We start from the raw sequence: 23,849 nt of genomic DNA on the forward strand, positions 1-23,849 counted from the left end.
GAAAAGAACCACCCAGCCCCCCTTTCTGTGGGCATGTTCACTGAAAGTCATTGAGAAACGTCCTTTGGCTTTTCAACACACCTTTCTGTTCTCTGGTAACATCTTATTTCATTTTAGAAGACTGGCGAGGAAAACCAGAAGGTTAAAAAAAAAAAAGTCACATCTACCATCTGGAATATTCTAAAGGGCCCTCGTTCTGTTAAAAGTGGCATTTAAAAAAACACCTGAAGCACTGATTGGGGGTGAGCCAGTAGAGAAATATTGTCAACCAAGCCACCTGCCTTTCAACCTTCACCTCCACCCTTCAACTGGGGCTGCTGGCTGTGGGGACTAGGGGACTTAAGTGTGACCCTTGAGTGCTGAAGGGTATTGCACATCTGTCTCGCTCCCCCCAGGTATGTCCAGCGACAGCGCTGCCATCGCCTGAGTTCAGCAAGGGAGTATTCAGGATCTCACTGCTCATCCATGTGCAGAGAGGGAAAAAAAGAGAGGCCGAAAAAAAAAATCCCACATTGTCAGAGTAATGCCAAACTCTCTCTGAGTGGGATGAGCAGAGCAGATGCTGCTAGGAGATGCCAAAGCGGCTCCCCTTCCTCTGTGCCTTGGGTGCCTATAAATTGCTCCGGCGCGCGTTTGTCAGCCTCCTCTTCTCCTGGCAGGTGGTACCCAGGCAGAATTCAGCGTTCAGTCTCTCTCGCGCTCCGCTCCCGGCCGCGAGGCGCTCGCCGCTGCTCGCTAGCTCCTCCGCTCCAGCCCGGAGCCTCACCGAGCCGCCGGTGCCCGCCGCCGCCGCTCCGCCCGCCCCGGGGGCGGCTGGTCCCAGCTCGCGCGGCCAGCGCGGGTCTTTGGGGATGCACCTCTGTTAGATTTGCGGTGGTTGCAAAGGAGGAAACAAACCAAAAAAAAAAAAAAAAAAAGGCAGGGGAAGGGCGAACAGAGCGAGCGAAAGAAGAGAAGGAGGAGGCAGAAAAAGGCAACTTCAGACGGAAAGTTGGTGCGAACTGGCGCAGTCTGCAAAAACGGAAAAGTCGATCGCTGGCAGCGGCGGCATAAAAGTGTGAGCGGCCCGGCGGGCGCGAGAGGCGGCGGCTGGCTCTGCCCTCCGGGTGGCCGCGCCGGCGCCGGCGGCAGCCACAGGTGCGAAGGGGTTCGCCGGAGGCGAGAGGGCGCCCTGCGCACCCCTCCCCCACCCCCCACCCCCAGCTCGGGACTTCAGCTCAAGTCACTTGGCGTCCGAACTCCCTCCCCAGCCGCAGCCTCAGCGGGGGGAGCAGGAGCAGGCGAGGAGCGGCCGGCGCGCGCCCGCCCAGGGGAGTTGGGGTTCGCAGGGGGTTGTTTTCGGCTCTGAGGAGGTCCCCGCCCAACCATCAAAATTTTGTCCAAAAGCAGACAAGAGGATCGCCCCGCGCTGAGCCGGCTGGTGGGCAGCAGGAGGCGCCTGATCGCCGCCGGGGCGCTGGGGGTGGTGATGGTGCTGCTGCTGGTCATCCTCATCCCGGTGCTGGTGAGCTCGGCCGGCACGTCGGCGCACTACGAGATGCTGGGCACCTGCCGCATGGTCTGCGACCCCTACGGGGGCACCAAGGCGCCCAGCACGGCCGCCACGCCGGACCGCGGCCTCATGCAGTCCCTGCCCACCTTCATCCAGGGCCCCAAAGGCGAGGCCGGCAGGCCCGGGAAGGCGGGCCCGCGTGGGCCTCCCGGTGAGCCCGGGCCGCCGGGCCCCGTGGGCCCCCCGGGCGAGAAGGGTGAGCCCGGCCGCCAAGGCCTGCCGGGCCCGCCCGGGGCGCCCGGCCTGAACGCGGCTGGGGCCATCAGCGCCGCCACCTACAGCACGGTGCCCAAGATCGCCTTCTACGCCGGCCTCAAGCGGCAGCACGAAGGCTATGAGGTGCTCAAGTTCGACGACGTGGTCACCAACCTCGGTAACCACTACGATCCCACCACGGGCAAGTTCACCTGCTCCATCCCGGGCATCTACTTCTTCACCTACCACGTCCTGATGCGTGGAGGGGACGGCACCAGCATGTGGGCTGATCTCTGCAAAAACAACCAGGTGAGTGCGGGCAGGCAGCGGGGAGGGCGGGGAGGGAGAGCGCGAAGGTGCGGGCGAGAGGGAGGAGACCCCGGAAATGGGGGTGGGAGCCCGCGGAGGAAGGGCGCGGCAGCCCGGCTGCCGGGAGCGACGCGAGGGGGGACGCTGTTCCACTCTGGAGAGGCGGGGGTCGCGCACCACAGAGGGCGCCCGGCGGCCTGGAGAGGGCGGTTCCCGAGCCTAGGACCCGCAAACGGTGCGCGCGAGTGTGAGCGCGATCCTGAAGGGGCGGGAAGCCGGAGCGCGGTCCCCTGGACCTCGTGTGCACCCGGAGTCCCGGAGCAGGAAGCGCCCCCGGCCGTGGGATCCGCAGCAGCGTAGGATAGCTCTCAGGCTTTGCCGGGAACGGGAGCGTCGGGGAGAGTCCGGAATGGGCGTGCCAGGGTGACAAACCCAGGGGAGAAAGACAGGGGCCCGAGGGAGAAAGAAGGTGCCCGAAGGAGCGAGGCCAAGGGGGTCGCGTCCAGGGCCGAAGCGGGACCTTGCACCGGCGGTCTCAAGGCCCCTGCGGGAAACTCCTATCAGCAAATTCAAGACGCAAACTCTGGTTAGTTTTCAGCCTAAGGAGAAGGGGGAGAGGTAATGAGTGTTGATAACAAAAGGAAAAGTTGACACTCCTGGGTTTACGCCGTAAAACACGCGCCCAAACACAGAACCCAAACTCCGCTGGCTGGAGTAGAAGGACGCACAGGCAGGTGGCTAGGAGGGCGGGCGGCCTGAGCCCAGCCCCGGGGCTGTGGGCCTCACTGCCAGAGTGAGGGGCTTTGCAGCCCCTGCCTCGTAGCTCACACTCGAAAGTGGCCTTGGCCTTGACTGTGAAATAGCCTCAGATTAGCCCTCCGCCACGGCCACGAGGACTTGCTCTCCTGAGCTGGTCGGCGCTGGCGTAAGGGCCGTGCACGGGTCTGCAGTTTTATGTTGGGGCCGCTCTACCGTTTGCCTGAGAAATTCACGGTTATTGCAAAAGCAAAGTATCCGATCTCTTAGTCACAAGGGGAAACTAATATTTGTAACTACCTAAAAGTGTAATCGGATCCTCTGCACGCGCTGAATCAGCAGCCCCCTTGGGGAGAGGCCTTGCAGCCTGGGCTGAGTTTTTCGGCTTTAACTCTGCTTACCGGGTGGCCGAGGGAAGGGCTCCCGACCCTGCCAGGGCCAACTTTGATTTAACAAAGGCTATCGGGCTTCAGGTCGCTGGCCCTGGAATTCAGACCTGTTTAGCTATAACCCAGGTTTCTATTAAGCACCGTTAAAGCAAGATTTCTTCCAAAGACCTGAGTGTCAGAATTCTTTCAAGAGTTTAAGGCGAACATCCTAAATGTCTAAGAGAGAGAAAGGACAGAAGATCTTGTCCCTGCCCCTTCACGCGGCCCCTGAGTTCCAAAGGAATTTAGAAGTAAATGGCTTAAGGGGCTCTCAGGACAGGTGGAACAAAAAGGGGAGAAATGGCCACCAGGAGGCACTGACAGGGTTGTTTATTATAGTTACTATGCACGAAAATAATATTAAGATAAAATAAAAATTATTCCCAGAGCCGTGGGATAGTTGTAGGTAAATGGCCATGAAGGGCATGACTCACTGGGCCAGAACAGAGCGCTTGTGTCACCCTTACAAAATGGTCTAGGAACAGCCCCTCAGCCGGCAGCAATGAGGCACCCATTTATTTACTAATTGGCTCTCTTCTGACTCAAAGGTTATGTCTGGAAAATACTATCAGGCGGAAGAGCTTGTTTTTAGAGGTATTCGTTAAAATGGAATAAGATTCAAGTTTTGTCAGCCAATGTGTAAAAACGCTCACATCTTTAAATATCTGGAAATTGCAGTTGCATGAAAAACCGGGGAACCATTTAAATTAGTTTAAGTGTTGATGTTTAGACTGCTGAGCCCGGGTGTGTTGCACTGATCCCAAGAAAATCATTCCATATAGTGTTCTATGGGCATTTTGTTTTTAAAATTAGTTCATTGTTTGGAGTGTAAGATGCTCCTTGGTATCATTCTAGCATGTGCATTCCATGAAGATCAGGGAAAAAGTAAGGCAGGCCAGCTGACCTTATAATGTAGAATGTTTGCCATTGGCATGATGATGCTGCTCCCTCTGCAGAAGGTGTGCAACAAGTAATTCAGAAAAATAAATACAGTAGCGAACAATATATTTTCCAGTTCAGCATGGACTATTTTGGAAAATGGTTATCACAGTATTAATGTTAAGGAATTTTATCTCTAGAATAGGGCTGTTTTGTAAAGTCTGGTGTGCAGGCAGTTGCAAATGAGAAATCTCATAAAATCTTTTTAAAATTAATATTAGATAAATAGTTTATCCTTGATTTTCAATTATGCTCTCGTCTGATCACTTTTTTGAATGGCAGTTTCCCCCTCTGAGCTGACCTAATGTGTTTTCATAAAACAGAAACTCAGAGATCCATGTCAGCGTAATGTTCTGTGGATTAAGTGGATTTGGGAAGCACAAAAATTAAACTAAAAATGTAGTTCACTCTAGGATAAAGGGATGCCTCTGGACCGTAACCATATGAGAACCATTTTATTTATGCTTTGTGTTGAATGCAGGATCACAGATGGAAACATCAAAGGCCAGTAAATTAACCTGATGCGCCACTTAACCTTTTGTTTATGGTTCCACAGAAGTACAATGAAAATGAAATTATGAGAACATCAGTAGCAATTAATTAAATTAGCAAATGTTACCATAAATATTGTCTCTAATGATAAGCCCTCACTAATAAGATAATGCTAAAGCTGTACAACCTCTAACATTCTCACAAACATACCAGTAAAAAGACCACGGTTTTCATATTCCCTATGAAGCCATCAACCTAAATTTCATCTTCCCATTTGTTGAGAGCCCGTGACAGTGCATATTAAAGGTAAAAGTTGGACTCAAATAGCTTTACATAGAGACAGGAAATATTTTTAATATGTTGGTATACTTTTAGCAGAAAGCCTGAATAGAAAAGTATTGCTGTTTGAATACAATCACTATCATAAGCCACTGTAGTAAAAGCTAAAACTGGCTCAAGATGAGAACTATAAAATAATTAAAGACCAATTTTTACTCTTAAGAATTTATTAGTTCTGGCACCAGTGAACATGAGATATATTGGAAACAAAGAATAGTTTGTGGGTTGATATTCATTGATTAGCAAGATTAATGAAATGTCAAATTAATTATTTTTTTAGGGGCAGTGAACCATGCACTAAAGATCAGGCAGAATCTAAATGGTTAACTTGCAATAGGAAAAGATTTGAGAGTCCATTTAGTTAGAAATGGGTCTAACGGGCTAAGGAAAGGATGCATCATATTCCCAGAGAAAATGCTGAAATCAGTGTACATTTAGAAACCTGAAAATAGCCTCATGGGTGGATGCATTACCTTCCTCAATAGTTTGATGGCTTAAAGGAGGAATTGTTGGAAGTCACTGAGCTGGACACCAGAGCATGAAATTTCAAGTCCCATTATACGTCTAAAGTATAATCAGGTGAGCAGACACACTAAAGTCATGCATATTACACTGGAGTATGGCAATGATTTAATTGAGAAAATCTAATGGTACGCTATAGGTTAAAATCTTAGAGAATCACTTTCATTACAAAGCAGTCACACTGGTTTTATCCAACAAAGGAAGTGAAACCCCAAAGGGTAACCTTCCAGTCGGTGGCATCACACTAATGCATTTGCAGGTTTCTGTGGTTACACCTGCTGAATAAAAATGGGAACATTTACATGGATTTGTGACTATACCCTATAGAATAAAAACTGCAGTGTATATATATTTAAGATGATTGTCTCTAAATCAAGTGATTTTGATGAGTCCTGGTTCCCAAATGCCTCCCTATAGAAAACAATGTTAAAGCACAATACCTATCGAACATATACTAAATACCTGAAGCACTGAAGAAAATGTGTCTGCTTATTAATAATAGTTGAGAAGTATATTATGGATTGATAATTAATATATTACTAATATGGCTAATTACTATTTTATATTTTAATTTTTCTCATCCATTACAAATCCACACATAAAAGAAATCAGGTCGTAATAGCACTATCCTCCTTGCAGATTTCTTTTTCCTGGGAATTAATGACTAGGTGAAATTAATGAATCAAAGCCTTCAACTCCCATAAACTTCTGATTAATTCCTAGGAAATATTACGACATTAAATTGTATTATTACTTAATGGTCAAAACAAACCACCTCACTCAATTGGTGTGTACATTTGAGTCAGTGCTTCTGAGCATAATTGCATAGTATATGGCGTTCATTCTATTAGTGTCAGCACAGCGTTAAGCAATTCTAAATCCTTAAAGCCCTTTTCTCCTTTTGTTACATGATATCGAGAAAGAAATTTTAAAAATACTACTCAAATTACTTTACAAGTTCAGCAGTGTCAAAGAGCCTTCTCCTTTTTTAACATTTCAGCATTAATGTGAGAACATGCCACATGAAAATTTAATTTGAAAACCTATCATTTCAGTTTTGAAAGAAATGCATGGAAATTCTTGACTTATGTCTCATTTCCCTCATTTTGCCAAGTGATAAAACCCAGCATATTGTACCCCAAGTCATGCATTATTACATAGCGCAGGTTTACAAAACCACTAAATCACTTGCTACGTTATTCAGGGAAATATCATTATAGTGGAATAGAAACAAGCCACAAAGTAGAAGATGTTTTACCAAAATAAATCAAATACAAGTCTGCCTATTGAAACATTTTTTTCCAAGGCAGAATCAAAATGTAGCTAAATGAATATGAAGCCTAATTTGAGTTGAGGATGTGACAGAATGTCCATATTACTTGATAAGATGGGCAATTTGACTGTTTCGAAGTGTCTATCAAGTCACTAATGAGATTACAGGCTCAACCTGAGTGGATTATTAACAGCCTTCATCCTCACAGCAAGCCACACATTTAGAATCACCTAGATATAAAAGGGTATTCAGTGAGATCATTCGAAAATTCTAGAAATTTTAGAGACCTCAAATCATGGAAATTTAGTTCCTTCTGTAACTTTTAGATATGTTGAAATTAAATAATTGATTTCAGTGCACACGTCACAATTACGTCATAAAAAGGCACAAATAGAAAAAGAACTCTGAAAACCTGAGTGATATAACCAAAGATGTGTAAAGGGGTTAAGCTTCTGGTAAAAGGGGCTTTACCTGAATTCAATTTTGAAAGCCCCAAGTCAAAAGGCTTTCTTCCCTTTTTTCTTCTTCTATAGTAGACTTAGAATGGTGGTATTTCTTTGAGTCTTTACCTACTATGGATCTCAATTTTCTAATAATCGTGAGAACCAACTGAAGTTTGGATTGAACTTCTGTCCTCATAAACAGCTGGTTAGAATATTACTATGTGGCTTAAATTAAAATGCAAAAAAAATATTATTATTTCCATTTCAGGAAGTGATTGGGCATAAAGATTCAGGGAATTAGAAAAAGTCGTGATTTAGGAAGAGGATAGATTGGTATGCATTGTTTACAACATATAGTAAGAAAAGACTACTGGAAAGACGTTCACGAAAGCACTATTTTCTCCTTTCCAATGACATAGTTCAAACTGTTACAAAGATATCCTCATAAAGCTCCAAGTTCAAGGTGGACTTTCCCACACTAAATTCTGTGCCATGGCAGCAAGTCTGCTTATGATGCTGAGTGAACAGCAAAAAAGAAAACTTGAGAATTCTCTGTGACAAATTCTAATTCTTGTCTGTTTCACATAGGTGCGTGCTAGTGCGATTGCCCAAGACGCTGATCAGAATTACGACTACGCCAGTAACAGTGTGGTTCTTCATTTGGAGCCAGGAGACGAAGTCTACATCAAATTAGATGGCGGGAAAGCCCACGGAGGAAACAACAATAAATACAGCACATTTTCTGGATTTATTATTTATGCTGACTGATAACGCAGAAACTAAGCTTATTAGTCTGAGTTTGGACACTGGATTCGTACGGCTAACGTCAATGAATCAAGGATCCCAGGGGATGCCAGTTGCGGGGCCCCTCAGTTGTGTATATGTGGGGAATTCAAATGCTACCTGACTCACATCTGTATACTCAGAAACATGATGTAAAAAAATATTAAAGGCAAGATAAGCAGATGTGTGATTCTCTACCGCCAAAGCAAATACTCCTTATCGTTAGTGTCCATGTGAATGAAGTCCTATATAGATCACAAATTTTTATAGAAAAATCTAAGACACTGAATTATTTCTTCAATATATATGATCCTTTGGTGTACTGTGATCTTGCTGCTTTTATCCATTTGTCAGCTTTGGTTCTCGTGAGTTTCCTTGCTTATTATGACACCTGGAGTCCATTCATAGTGTGGGGAAGAATGATTTTACCCTGCAGGAGAAGGTCGAATTGAAACAATGCTGCTTGTGTCCAAAGAAATCGTTTGCCTTGTACTCTTGTTAACTTTAGAGCTAGACCTGGGAATGATTCAACTTCAAGCCTTAACCTGGAATTTTCTGGATTTGAGGGAATTCCCAAGCGTATGATCATTTTCACATTTTCTTTTTCTTACGAATTTTCTTTTCTCTCTTCTCTGGTGATAGTCTTTAAAAATAGAGATGGAAATTGTATCATAGGATTACCCTCCCAGTGTGAAAATGTGTAATTATGTATGGTATTTAGAAATCCCCTGTGTGTCCATTTTGTCAGTGGAATGCGTTTAGATTTACTTGGAAAATTGGAGATATTTATTCTTTGGTGTTAAATCAGACTGAGGCTTTTGCCTTCTTTGGAACAAAAGAGTATTCTTAATCCAATGCACAGAGGTTTAATTTGAGCTAATGCATGCGTCACCAAGGGGACACTAAGTAAGGCCTTCAAGTAGTTACTACAAATCGTGGCCTGAGGTTATTTCAAGATGAACAATTTCACATATAACCGATATGACGACAAAGTGTATATATTTTATACAAATACCTGCTACATATATATGTGTATATATATATATGTTCGATGAAATATAATATATATATGGCTTCAGACCATAGGCACAGTGGCTGTATAGCCTCAAAAATTTAATTTAAAAAAATGTGTCTACACACACACAAACACACATAAATTATTTGACTTATTTTGGATTGAAGTATATTTTGGATGACAAAAATATATGGAGTAGCAAAATAATTTAAATGACTTATCTTTTAAGAGTTACCCAGAAAATTAAATTTTATTAGGTTACAATGCCCTATACATCACATGTCTGTAAATTAAGCCTGTGGCTTCTTCATTACCATATGCCAATCAATACTTTCACTGCATTCTGTGGCAGACTGTTAATATGAGGACTAGAGAAACAAAGTGGTTCTTCTTTGCCACGTTTATGAATTATATGCATTTGAATTATCAGTTTTTTTCTTTTTTCTCAGGTGGATTGAAGCTCACAGTAAAGTAGACTTTGAGAATAGTGCAAATCCTTTCTCTCTGGTTAAAATACACTGCCAAAAGCCATCTCTTTAATCTAAGAAAAAGATTAAAAATGCATGTTGATATATCCTAACTATTAGACAACTTCGACTATTACAGTGAAAAATCTGTTCCCCTCTCAGTTGTCTGTGAAGACTCTTTGACAAGTAAATTTCAAAAACAGAGCTTTAAAAATCTATTTTTTTTTTTTTTACTGGTGAAGGACATTTGCATTTTTTCATTTAAAGGAATTAGTTTGTTCTCCTGGCTCATTCCTCTTGGGTACTTTCTGTTCTAATACACAGAAAGCTTGATCATCTTTGATCCACAGAAATATCTTTTATTTAGCAAACCTCAACTTTCCAAAAGAGTTATGCATGGCGTTCCCATCTGAAGGTGCTGTTTGCTTGGTTTAAATGCCTTGGTCTGAGTAACTGTCATGATTTATATGATTAAAAGCAGCCCATTCATCAAGAATAATGACTAATTCTATTTGGCCTTTCTAATATGTAAGATAACTCATAAAGGAGTTGCAATGGATTTTATTTCATTTAACAATATATATTTATCAAAGAGGAATTGGCACCAAGGGTTTGGAGAATTGTTTTTTAGATAACAACATAGTAAGGATTCAACCAAAATATTAATTTATAAACAGCATTCCACAGCAACTAAGAGTTTTTCAAAAGGCTTTATTTACACAAAACTTCAGGGCTGGGTACCTTTTAAAGAGTAGGCTCCAGAATCAGACTGTCATTTCTAATAGATCTGACCTTTCCTTCAGATAAATAAGCATTATTTTTTTCTGTTGAGGCCCAAGGAAGAACAAATAAAAGGTAAAGGAAATAAAGGGAATATATATAAGGCAAACATTTCTTTTTATTTGCATTATATATTATTAATTAATTAAATTGTGGCCTTTGTTATTATAAATGTAATGATTCATTAAACTATATTATGTAATATATTTTGACTTTTATGATTGAATTTTTCTAATTCAGTACTATGTTATATGTTCACACCCCCTTATGCAAATTTTTCAAAACACAACAAAATTAACAGCAAAAATGGACACCAGAAACCCACAGGCAACAATACCGATTTGTTATAAGTATATACAGATAGGTGACAGCATATAATTAACCTTCCACGCCATTTTGACCGTTGTGAATTGGCAATTGTATTACAGTATCCTTTAGGAAAAGAAAAAAGACTCAAAATTTAACTTCCCTTGCTGCAGAAGCTATTTTAAAGTGCCATATTATTCATTAAGCATTAATTAAAGAACAGCAGGATAATTAGTAGGATCATCAATATTACAAGAAACATTAGATTGCTCCAGAAGGGGGTAATTTAACTAGAAACACTTTAAATTTTCTCAAGTAGTGCAGCTGATAGATTAAGAAAACAAAACAAAACAAATTAGGGGATATAGACCGTAGATCATTGTTTGGAAATAGGTACTTGCATATTTATATTGTTAAGGCAAAACGGTAGGGCTCAATTAGGCTCAGTAACTCCCTAAAGGTGCAGATGTAATAGTCGGCCAGTTTCTGAGAAGGCAAAACTCTTCTAAATCTCATAAAAAGGAAATGATCTGTCATTAGTCCTACGTAGCTCCGATTAATATCTCACAGTGGGTTTGAAATCACTGAATGTTCTCTGCAAGCTTTATGCTCAAGGTGTGAATTCATAAACAACCAGCCTATTTGAAAGTTAGCCATTGCTTAGGGTTCTCTATTAGGATCTTATCCAGTACATTCTCAGTTATACCTCTAAGCAACATTTTAGGAACAATGTTGGTGAGTATATGAGAATAGCCGTGACCTCCATATTTCACCAGCCGATGCTTTGTGTGTATGTCATGTGCCATCAGAATTCGATCTTCATAGCCTTCATCCACCAGAAGACGCACCCTGTGAAAAATGTTAACTCATTATGTGGCATTTGTCTCGCATTTAACATTTTCAGCGTGCTTTAAACTTTTACTCATAAACGTATTGTGCTTGTCGTAAAGATACCACCTTCCACTGTGGCACGTGTACTGGGAGACCCTTACTAAATATTCCATGGTGATGATAAAGATTTTGATGTATCCTAGTAGGAACATGATCCTTATTCCATGTGCACAGAAATTTCTAGCCTATCATACTTACTACAATGCCCGGCAATACTGCATTAAAGATAGATTCTTATAGGATATGCCAGTGTGAATGAATGGCCCCTTCAGCATTTCACTAAATAACTTTGCTCTGGATTAGTGGCCAGCTTTCCACTCTGCAATGCCTCTTAGTGGGCCCATTTTTCAGATCTCATTCTCTCTCTCCTTTTTCCTAGCAAATAAAGTCAATGACTATTTGTTATTAAAATAGGGATATGGAAGGAATCTTCATACAAGTAAAACATTCTGGGAGCAAACTCAGTGGCTTTGAAAGTGAAGGGCAAATGATAAGTTAAGCAGTCATTTTTAAAAGGTCAGCAACGGCCCCTCTGTATTTTGAGCATTTGTCCCTTTGAAGTCCAGGAGAATTTTGACTTAGTAGTAGCCTTACAACATTGGGTTAAATTGACCAATAAAAATTTACTCTGTCTTCCTTCCATTTCAACAAGATTGCTATAAATAATGAGGCTTTTCTTTAAATCTATAGTCAGTTGACTAAAGAACGGCTTACTGACTACTGTCTAAGCATCCACCCCTCTTTGCCTTGTTAAATGCTGTAATCTCCAGCGTGAGTCACTTCCTGACGGCCACCATCCGTATGTGTCTGGACTCTGGGCAGCGTCTGTCGTGACTTCCATGGGTCTCTGATGGCAGGCAATGCAACTTGGGGACAATGACTCTTCTCTGGCATTTTCTATATAGTCTTGTCAGTCTTTAGATTCCCAAATGGATCTAGATGGATGGATAGCATCTTCTTCCAAGGGCTAATTATTTGAAAGGTATCCTTTTTGTTTCGATAGCATTTCTTGCCAGTCCAGTGCATGAGTCATATTTAATAACTACCACACTAAGCAAAATGTGGGATACTGCCCAAAAAAACCCCTGAAGCACAAAGCCCTGGCTTCTGAGAACATACATGTTAAATTATAATTAATTTAATATTAATAATGTTAATTATAATAATTATAAGATTAGATCTTGTGTTTGCAGGTCAAAGGAAGGCAAATGCCACAGAAGAAAAGTTAACCTGGGCATTTTGTCTGGAAATCTGCGTTCACATCACATGTACTCCATGTGTGTCCTATAAGTAGATGGAATGCTATTTGTGTCACCAAGAGGCATGGTTATCTGCCTCTTTAAAATGTGTATAATGTCTTAGGGGGCTGGCCTATGGCCTAGTGGTTAAATTCAGCAGGCTCCACTTCGGTGGCCCAGCTTCAGTTCCAGGCGTGGACCCTCACCACTCATCGGCAACCATACTGTGGGGCCAACCCATATACAAAATAGAGGAAAACTGGCACAGATGTTAGCTCGCGGCAAATCTTCCCCGGCAAAAAAAAAAAAAAAAAAAAATGTATAATGTCCAAAAGTTCTGATGAGAAGTTACTTTTGGAACAAACTCTCTTTAAGGGAATTATCTAAGAGATTTATGTAGTCATTTATGAAAAAAAGAGGAAGATTTGACAGAATGTGTATACAATCCTGAAACTTAGTGTGACAAACCTTGATCCACAACTGAAAAGGAGTATCATATTACAGGAAATTTTAGGGTACACTTTCCCCCTTATATGTTCTGAGCATTTCCCAAAGTTTTTGTCTCTTTTCCTTGTTTGAGAAAAAAATATCTTATTACTACAGAGGCATATCGTATGGATAGGAGGTCTTATGTCGTCCCTGAAATGCAGTTATTGAATTGTGACATAGTAAGAAAAGAATATAATGGATAAGATACTCATTTGAAAATGGGAACCCTTAGAAGTCATTAAGTCGAGAATCTGGAGACTAGTTCTCTCATAAGAAAGATAATACTGTGGGTCTAGAAACATAATTACATCCTGACTATCAAGAAAACTGCCTGGTCACTCCTAAAATCAGAGATCATCTCTCATGCTGTGCCATTGTATGGAAGAACAGTAGTTCCAGAGATGCTGCCAGAAGGAAGGAGCCGCTACAGATGAGAAGACAAAAAATCACGGTAATTATAGAAATACAAATGAGTTAGTGTTTTGCAAACAAATATTAGAGAGAGACTACAAAGTGTGAAAAGGCAGAGATATAATAAGATTTGAGAAATGGAGCATAAGATTGAAAACAGGTGTTAGACACAGACTTTCTGGGGCTGAAAACCAGAGGTAGGCAGAAGCGTGCTTCTGTGTTCTTGCACTTGAGAGCTTTAGGGCTTCTAGGGCTCAGAAAAGGACTGCTGATGAATGATCAAAATCAAGTGCCAGAGAGATAGGGGACAAGGGGGTACTGGGGCACACACAGCCAAAATGTCATTCAGTAATTACCGTGAGCTGCGCTTGAGTCAAGTGACCTAATGCACGATTTTAATTTAAGGAAGATTAAGTATACATACAAACACATATACATAGATATACATAAACACACAAGTATATTATATATAATTTTTGATGTATTTCTGTAAATCTAGAATGTTTACATTTGGCACAATGAAAGCTGACCAAAATTAAGTTCCCGTTCTTGAATTTGTAGCCAAAAGGAGCTAAGAAGGAATACAGGGGGAGCTGATGGTCGTCCTTCCCCAATATCTCCTGCATAGATCCCTCTCTGCAGACCCATCGCTGTTATTCCACAAGGTCTGGGAGCCTCATGGAAGGCATACGGGTGCAAAAGGTACACCTGACAGCCACAAACAGGCTGAGAAAAAGGAAGCGGGTCCTGGGAGGAACCTTCCTATTTCCAAGGTGAATTATAAAATGTGTGTTGAGGGCATTCTTCAGGAAATCATGGTTTTGAGATCATGAAAGATGAGAAAGACCTACCCCAGCACCCCATTTTAAATTCCAGAGAATAGTCGCCTCTGAGTATGACACACCTACTAGGGCCCTAGGGAAACCTGTTTGCCTGTATTGAATGGTGCTCCTGGGCAAGTAAATTAAAATCATAAAACTAAAAAGAAACAATAAATCTGTTTATCAAATAAAAAGGGGCTAGCTTCATTGATCAGGGCAGCCAAAGCAGATTGCTCATGTAGAGCTGAGCATCTCCATATTTATGTAACTAACGCAACATCGATCAACTAGCCCTCTCGAATGATATTAAACTTGAAGCATATTTTACTGTTAATGAGGTAATCAAAGAAGAGTGCCAATACACAGGGACAGCAGAAGACATACAGATGGAAAGGTCCCCTGTCTAGGGGAAAGATCCTAAGGCTGTCCCAGCTGTGGCCAGTGGCTCAAGATCTTTCCCTCCACTCCAGTGTGGGCATGTTCAACGATCACTCCTTGAGCCTCACAGTTTCTGGACGTCACTTCTCAACTCCAGCTGTGCATACTCCCAGTCCAACCAGATTTCTACCCTCATAACCACATTCTGGTCCTGGTCATCACGGAGAACTACTTCCATGGAGAAATCTCAATCTTCAGTTTCCCACTCTGACCACAAGTTAGATCTTCCTACTTTTTCACTGAACTTCTTCTACTATATGTATTCACCCACTTCATTAAAGCTTCCAGTTATTTGCCACTGCTACGTACTTCCTATATATCTTTCCATTTCTCTCTGTATCTTCTTCCGTCCATCTTGGACCTCGTGACTCTCATCTCAACCTCTTCCTTTTTCCTCTGGGTATCAATCACGTTTTTCAGACAGAATCCCAACCGTCAATCTCTCTAACTATTCACATTATTTTGCTTCTACTCACAAAGATTGTTTTGTCCTGCTACCAAAATACAAAACATTTTTGGGGAAAATAATCACCAAATGAAGTGCACTGGTGCCAATGTGCAGTTCTGATTTTAGCCTCAACTGGATCTTGCACATAGCATGTCCCTAGTCAGTATATCCCTCATTCACTCCACATCCATCCCCAGCCTTCATCCTTCTCTACAAGGTCCTGCACTGAATCCACTCCTTCTTTTCTCAGGGATGACCATGTCTACTTCACCAGCACACTAGAGAACATATGGGGCTTATGTGCTCAGTTTCCTGTTCCTCCCACCAAGACATTTATCTGCATTCACCCCATTACTTACCTCGCCTCGTCTCATTTCAATGTAGGAAGTACACCTCCTTTCAACCAACTTCCTATTTGCTTCCCAAGATTCCATCTATTTGTCCTATTTTTTAGGAGCCTTGCTCTATATCTCTTATCTCTCCAGATTTTTTAAAGGTAATATTGATTGACTACTTCCATATTCTATACCAGACACGCAGCTAAAAACTTTGAATACTTTAGTTCATACAAATTCTATAACAAACTTGTAACATAGGCACTACTTCCCTGGATTCATTCTCTGTCTTCTCTCAGCCACGTAAACACTGCTCAGCTCCTAACAAAACTTCTCCTTGATCTGGTCTTCTCTTCTAGCTTCAGCCCTACTCTCCTGCTTCCCTTTACTACCCAGCTTTTTGAAAGAGTAACCACCACCTTCTCTATCCTATGCCTCACCTCCTACTCGTTCCTCAAGCCTTTTCTACCAAGACTGCACTTACTGATTGTGAAATGAGAACCTCCTGGTTGTGAAATCCAATGGATACTTTCCAGTCTTTATCTCACTTGATATCAGCCACCTATTACAAGTGTTCAAGCCCTTCTGCTTTAAGCATTCTTTTCCACCAACTTCCATAACAACGCATTTCCCTGATATTCTTATCACTTGGAAAACTTCTCAGCCTGTCCTTGAGTGACTGTTCCTGAGTGCACCCCTTAAATGAAGGTATTCCTCAGGGCTCTGTCCTCATTCTCTTCTCTGATTGATCTCATTCATTCCCACACTTCCAACTATCACATACAAATCAACCATGTCTAGATTTATGTCTCAGCCTGAATCTCTGCCCTGAGCTCCACACCCTTATCCAAGGGCCCCGCTGGATAGTAATACTTACAAATTCCCTAACTGAATTCATCCTTGTCAATCCCGAATCTCTTTCTCCTCTCAGATTCCCTACCATGGTGCATTCGATCTTCATATCACCTTGTAACTAAGACAAACCATGTAGCCATCCATCCTTGACTCCCCAAGTTTTCCACTTGGTTGCAGAGAATGACCGGTACAAATGTTTGCTTTCACCACTCCACCATTTGAGAGGTTGGATTTTACGTGATGTTTGGTCTTTAGATACTATACTTACAGCATTTAAGTTACAATCAACTCTTTAGTGGATACTTTTAATAAAGCATTTCAAAAATTCATTGTAGGAACTTATGACTTTGGCATGGTCAACCTGGGAAAGCAACAGCTTACTTCATTAGGGATAAAAAGAGAAAAACGTCTTTTGTTCTCTTATTGTCATGGCAGGGGTTGAATATTATCCGTGCTTCTTGTCAGCTGCCCATCTGCACTGAGCTTCTAAGGCTCTGCTAAGCTTTTGCCTACTTAGGATGACTCATTTTCTCCTTGAAATAATATAGAGAGATTTTCTCCCTGAAACAACATAGATATATTTTTCTCTGCAAGTCTCTGGTTCAGCCTACTTATTGTTTTTTGAATCTTTGCTAATACCTACCCAGAGGTGAAAATCAAAAAAGGCTGGTAAAAGGGAATGCTATGAGAGATTTCATCCTATTTACCTTTTAATTCTTTTATTGTCATTGGGCATGTCAATAGCCGGGTTGAATTGGTAGTGAAGGAGTTCGGTACCAAAGAGATCAAATTCCAAGTAACAGCCAAGTTGAGCAAACTCCAGTAGCTCCTTCTTATCAAGTATAGTCCTAGAGACAATCAGACAGACATATTGTTATTAGCAAAAGCATATTTTCCACATACACAGATTAAAAGTTTTAGGTACGCTAGTTACTCAAATATAGTTCAAGTCAAATAAAAGAACATTTCAGTTTGCTCTTACAGGGTGACTATAAAACAGTAAGTTCAATTTGTTACCAGAAATAAGAGAACTTACTCATCCAAAAAAGGAGTTCTCCCATCTAAAGTAGTTGGAGACCATAGACATTTTAATTACACTGCCATTATTCAACAACAATTTTGTAATTCTCCTTGAGAATTGTCTTCAGGATGTGTTCCATACTCTTTTGAAAATACTTAATGGAACTGCTGTGAACAATGGAAACTATCAAGGGAATTTGACATCAGGTCTGGTGAATTAGGTGAGTAATACTAATCTGGGTAAAGCATGAAGCGAAGAGGAGGTAATAGAGCGATTTTTTGGTGAAGATGGGAAAGTGGTTCTAAAATGAATGCCAAAGTGTATGTGACTATCATTGCAACCTTTTTAAAGGGGGCAACACTCCTACAGATATTTATGTTCTGTTGTGCTTATTTTTCAAATAGAACTTATTGTTTTATGATAACTTTTATGGATATATTCTCACCTCAATAGAGATCATAGTAAGAATATCACTATTTAGGATATAAGACTTTGTAAATGAATGGGAAAAGAGAGAAACGTGAGAGAATTACAGGCTACAGCCAGAGGAATAGAGTCCGGAGCAAGGGTAGATTACTACAAGAAATTTAGATTATAACAAGTGAAAAAGGACGCATTAGGTTAACCCTAAAAATACCATGGTAGAGATTCAAACACAGAAATAGGAAAGAAAGGAAAAAAACAATCCTACGGAAAACAATATGGAAAAAAGTGAGGGGAAAATACACCCCTTTAGACATTGTGTGAAGGGAAGTAAGGACCAAGAGAAAGGAAGTGATTGTTTGGGACCCCAAATTGGCCTGGAGAAGAGTTGGAATGTCAGACAATCATTATCTTATTAGGCTTTTAGCCACTCTGATATTCTATTACTTTGGCAACTCCAGGATGCAAAGATTAAAGCACTATTATACGTCTATAAATCTGCTTCTAAGAGGTCAGAAGCATTTTCAAAGCCATTCTTCCAAACCATAGGAGTACCAATTAAGCCTCTGTGTGTCACAAGTGCGAGAGGTTTCTGCTGTCCTGGGATGCTTCCTGGCAGTTGACTATTGATTTTCACTCAGAGCAATCATATGGTAGCTGGCTCCTTTTTATTTTATTCACTAATTTAGCATAACTTACAGTTCACAATGTTGTTTAGGCAAGGAGGCTAAAAAATCTTTCCTTTATATTATAAAATGTGCGTTAGTTCTGTGCTATCTTCTATTAATACCACTTCTTTTCCATCTTCTTACCATGGAGACCATCTTCTGCTTCCAAAATTACTAGGCTAAAAGAATATGTGTTTTTCTATAGTAAACATATTCTGTTTTCCCCTAAAGAACCATGCTTAAAAACAAAATATACACAATTAAAATAACATAAGGGGGAAGAGGTAAGTTTAGCATTTTTTCTTTTGAGTCACTTCATTCAGTTTGTTAATTACCAAAATGGGCAAGGCACCGGGAGGAGCAGGGGGCAGTCAAAACAGGAAAGGGAGGCGCCAATAACAAGTTGGATCAGACTCATTTCTGCTCCTAATGTCTTCTTCTTTGGGCCTACTGCCTTGAGACTCAGTTTTCTAAATTTTCAGTGATATATCAAGGAATATGTTCAATGAAAAGTCCATAGTAAATGGAAAGCCACAAGAAAATCTTCAGTCTTAGATCCAACTGAAAACAAAAAGTAAAGTTGCTTATCATTGTCATCATCATCATAGCTGAAAATTACAAGAACTTACTGTGTGTCTGGCATTGTGCTAAGTTCTTTATATTTATTGTCCCATTTAATATTCTCCATAATCCCATCAGGAAACTGGGATGAGGAAACTGGTTCTTGAGAGATTAGATACTCTCTCAAGGTGATATGCTGGAATATAAATTCAGTCCAAGGCTAGAGTCTACGCTCTTAACTATCAAATTAGCTCCTATCATGTCATATTCAGCTCCTATTGCTACATATTTTATACTCAAAGGACATTTTCCAGAATTACATTGACTATGTGTGCACATGGTGTTTTTTAACTTTTATTTTGAAATTTAATTCCCTTCCCACAGTACCCTCAAATGGCACTTGCAAAATTGGGAATTTACCATCAAAGGGTAGCATGGGGTCCAGGGGGTGATAAACCCAAAAAGTAAGAAAGGATTGCTTTGTGGAGGTCTTTCATTGCTAGCTCAGAGGATAACTACATCTGATAGACAGGAATTGATCATTACAGTTATTTTGGACAATTTGAATGACATGGTCAAGGAGGAGAAGGAACTGTATTAATCATGAGCATTGCTTACTTTCTTACTAGGAGCCTGACATTGCTCTAAACGTCTTACAAATATTAAGGGGCACATCTTAAGGGTCTTCTACCATTAGATCAGTCCTCTCTCCTGCAGTCCAGACTTGCATGTCTAATTGCCTGCTTGCCATCTCCGCTTGGATGTCTAAGAGACAGCTCAAGTTTAACATGTCTCAAACTAAATCCCTCATGTCCCACCCTAAACCAGCTGCTCCAACATCCTTCCCTATCTCAGTTGATGTCATCTCCATCCATCCAGTTGTTCAAGCCAAAAACTTTGTAATCATCCTTGACTGCTTTCTTCTTCTCATACTGTACATCTAGCCCATCAGGATAAACTTCTGGCTCAACTTTCAAAATATGACCAGAATCCAGTCCACCTCCCTTGCTACCCTCCTGGTCCAAATCACCATCATCTCTTACAGGATCCCTGCAATAGATTCCCAACTGCTCTTCTTGCTTCTACCTTTGTTTTACTATAGTCTATTCAAATACAGCAACCAAAGCCTATCTTCACACCTAAGTCAGATCAAGTCCCTCCTCTGCTCAAAACCCACCAGCGGCTTCCCATTTCCCTCCAAGAAAAAGCCAAAGCCTGATAGTGGCTCATGAGACCCTACATGATTTCTTTGGATGTGGTCTTACCAAAGCTGCATCTTAGGGAGGAAGGGGGAATGTAGGGATCCAATTCTTCAGATGTCAATTACATATAAATGCTACCTATATTATAAATATTATCTGAAGAATATCACCATAGGTAGAGATCTCTTTCTGGAGGAAGACTACATGTTCAATGAGATTCATCTATACATGTAACTTTCAAAAGTAACCCCTGGGAATTCTTATCCTGTAGAACAGCACATAGAAAGGAGTGTGACTTTGAAGGAAATGGTCCCTATGTAAAACATTCTTAAAAATTTTACAGTCACATGTAAGGAAGGAGAAGATTTCTTCAGAAGAGAAGCAATTAAGCCGGTATTTTGGACATTAGGAAAATGTAGTTAAAAAAGAAGGTAGACAAATTTGCTGTCATTAAAAAGCCAGGAGATAGATAGATAGATAAATTATTATTTTTACTGACATTTAGTGATATGACACTCTCTGGATAACTGAACATTAGTGTGAAGGAATGAAGAAATGAATTCACTTAAATGCTCCTTACTAAAGTGCAAAATCCATGGAGAAAAAGTAGTGTCAATAATCACGCATATTTTTCAAAGGGAAGTCCTGAAAAAAATAGAATTTGGTATTAGATGTTAAAAAGGTGTAGGATGGGAGAATTAGGTGAAGCAAGAAAATAAACACTTAATAATTACCAAGTATTTAAAACAGCCCTATCTCATTTAATCCTTACAAAAACTATATGACAAAGGTATGATCATCCCCATTTTATAGATGAGGAAATTAAGTCTCAGAGAAGTTGGGTAACTCAACTTTCAAAATGAGGAGTTGTGAACAAACCCAGATTGGATTTGTCTTCAGACGCCATGTCCTTTGGCTATACTGCCCCTTCTGTGGTGAGAGCACCCACCCACCACAGCAGCTCCACTCCTTCTCACCAACACTTACCCATGGAGAAATACGCCCCATCACAGAGACATCTCTGGGCACCCTGCACCATGAATGTCTAACAAGGTGACTTAACTATATTAAACTGACATTCAGTTGGATGACTTCCAGAGACTTGCAAGGTGCTACTGTTGTGGCATTTATGCAAGTGACTTTTTTTCCCTTGGAGAAAGGATTGACCCCAAATGTCAGAATGGTACCATGGGAAAATGTACTCTGCTTGACGTCTCTCAGATGAGGATTAAACAGAGGTCCTGCCCCTCCCAGTCATCAATGATCTCATAGCACTTCTCATAAGAGTGGAGGTGTCAACCTCAGCCAGTTCTGGTCATTCCATATTCTATATCCATGAATAATTATATTCTTTCTTATTCCAATCTTCCCCAGCATTTAAGGTAAGTATTTTTCACCTCTTGCCCGAAACAGTCACTGAGGTGGTTGTCAGACGTAGAAGAGCTACTGCATTTCACCTTCTTCAAGGTGGATGAAGTGATTGCTGTGTCATTTGTAAAAATATCTTGGGATTTCCCAGGAGGAAGATGAGATCTTTATATCAAGTATTTGTTCTTGTCATTCATATCAATTCATTTCTTCTGTTGCATGTTTTACACTTTTGCTCTTCAACTGATAAACAAATTCTCTCTATATAAGGAAGAGGCATAAATTTTTGGCAAACATATTGCCATCAGCTAAGAAAATGGTATCTCAAGCGATTTGGCTCTCTTCATTTTCAGAATACAGTTATCACTTACTAGTGTTTTAAGACTGGTGCTAAAATGCAAGATAGTTGATTCTGTTTTTCAAACCTCTTTATATTCTAGATCCTATCTAGGTGCTGAGGGGTTTAGTTTAATGTCAAAATGCACTCTGACTGGGAGCAGAGAAGCCTGTGTGAAGTGATAATTTAGACAAGGGTCTATTTAGGTAGAAAGAACAAAGGAGCAGAGGAAAGGATATGATTCGCGGGGGTGATCAAGATGATAACAATACCTAAATTTGTCTTGGGCTTTACAGTTGCAAAGAACTATCAAATACATTATTTCATTTCATTCATTCAAGCACACCTTCATGAATTACTTCAGGAAACGTCTACTGTCTTGTACTATCACCTACCTCGTGCTAGCCTCTGTGCTGGGGATACAGATAAGAATATGAAATTTAAGGGGGCTGGCCCCGTGGCCGAGTGGTTAAGTTCGCGCGCTCCGCTGCAGGCGGCCCAGTGTTTCATTAGTTCGAATCCTGGGCGCGGACATGGCACTGCTCATCAGACCACGCTGAGGCAGCGTCCCACATGCCACAACTAGAAGAACCCACAACGAAGAATACACAACTATGTACCGGGGGGCTTTGGGGAGAAAAAGGAAAAAATAAAATCTTTAAAAAAAAAAAAAAAAGAATATGAAATTTAAGCTGTTGTCTCAAGGAACTTAAAGTGTAGGGAAGGAATAGATATTTAAACTAATAATTACAATTACATGTGTTGAGAACTTGTTATAGTACAAACAAATACAAAGCATTATGAAAGAAGCGACTCCTTTGAGTTGAGTCTTGAAGAATACTGTTGAGATAAAGGTTGGTGGGGTTCAGGTGTTGGGTGAGGGATGGATGATCCAGAAGAATACCTGTTGAGAGGCAAAAAAAAAAGAGCTGTTGTTCTGGAAGATAAGCCTGTAATTTATCAGAGTATGATAAAGTGCATGAGAGGAGAGGCATCCATCCATCCATCCAATAAGAAATTGTTGCTCATCTACTTACTATGAGGTATGAACTGGGAAAATAACAACAAATAACACAGAGTCCCATCCTTCAAGAAGTTCAGTGTCTATGGAAAAGAGACATGGAAACAAATAATTGCTTTACAGACCTTACTAGGTGTAATACGAAAAGTACTACTAGGAACTGCATTGGCACAAAGGAGATATCAGTACTGCTTGGCTCGTTCAGGAAAAGCTCCATAAAGAGGAAAACCTTTGATGAGCTGCATGTTGCAGAAAGACTGCCAAGTAGATAAGGGGGAATAGGGTATTTGCAGCAGAGGGACTAGCCTGTGTGAGCAGCATGTAAGAACAGTCAGCACAGGGCACTCAAGGTCACGGTCAGTGTGGCTTTGGCCCAGATTCTGTGTGTGCACTAGAGGCTGAGGGGAGATGAATTGGAGGGCTGGGTGGGGACCAGATGACCAAGATGTCTGGATCTTGTGCCAAAGGTGAAGGAGAGCCATTGAAGCATTGTAAATAGCGTAGAGGAATGTAATCAGATTTGCATTTAGAAAGATCAAAACCGTAGCAATGTGGAGGCTAGATTAGGGAGCAAGGCTAAGGGAGTGACTCCTGTTTGGAGACTATTACAATAGTTCAGGTGACAAATGAGGGCCTGAATTAAGTTAACAGCAGAGGAACGGAGAGGAGTGGCTGTATTCAGAAACCTTAGTGAGGTGGACACGTCTTATCACGTGGGGGTGC

The 23,849-nt window shown here is 41.2% G+C and overlaps 2 protein-coding genes across 2 annotated transcripts in view; one reads left to right on the plus strand and one right to left on the minus strand.

Moving 5' to 3' along the window:
• Positions 1 to 1,375: 1,375 nt before the first annotated feature.
• On the plus strand, positions 1,376 to 10,084 carry C1QL3 (complement C1q like 3). Its single transcript, XM_046678126.1, has 2 exons — positions 1,376 to 2,056; positions 7,837 to 10,084. Exons 1-2 carry the CDS (start codon positions 1,469 to 1,471, stop codon positions 8,014 to 8,016), a joined length of 768 nt encoding a protein of 255 aa, XP_046534082.1. The 5' UTR covers positions 1,376 to 1,468; the 3' UTR covers positions 8,017 to 10,084.
• Positions 10,085 to 10,207: 123 nt separating this feature from the next.
• The window catches only part of PTER (phosphotriesterase related), a 56,244-nt gene continuing 42,602 nt past the window's right edge, over positions 10,208 to 23,849 (minus strand). Inside the window, exons 4-5 of the mRNA XM_046678125.1 lie at positions 17,233 to 17,373; positions 10,208 to 11,448 (exon numbers count right to left, since the gene is read on the minus strand). Of these exons, the coding sequence (XP_046534081.1) occupies positions 11,238 to 11,448; positions 17,233 to 17,373 (352 nt within the window). The 3' untranslated portion in view covers positions 10,208 to 11,237. The remainder of the gene's footprint in view (positions 11,449 to 17,232; positions 17,374 to 23,849) is intronic.

This window comes from Equus quagga, chromosome 12 (assembly GCF_021613505.1).
Source record: "Equus quagga isolate Etosha38 chromosome 12, UCLA_HA_Equagga_1.0, whole genome shotgun sequence".
Lineage (NCBI taxonomy): Eukaryota > Metazoa > Chordata > Mammalia > Perissodactyla > Equidae > Equus > Equus quagga.

Excerpts from the sequence above, each read along its gene's own strand:
- C1QL3 (XM_046678126.1), top strand. The coding sequence starts at position 1,469 with ATGGTGCTGCTGCTGGTCATCCTCATCCCGGTGCTGGTGAGCTCGGCC. Across the intron at positions 2,057-7,836 it reads ATCTCTGCAAAAACAACCAG|GTGCGTGCTAGTGCGATTGC; the intron begins GTGAGTGCGGGC and ends TGTTTCACATAG.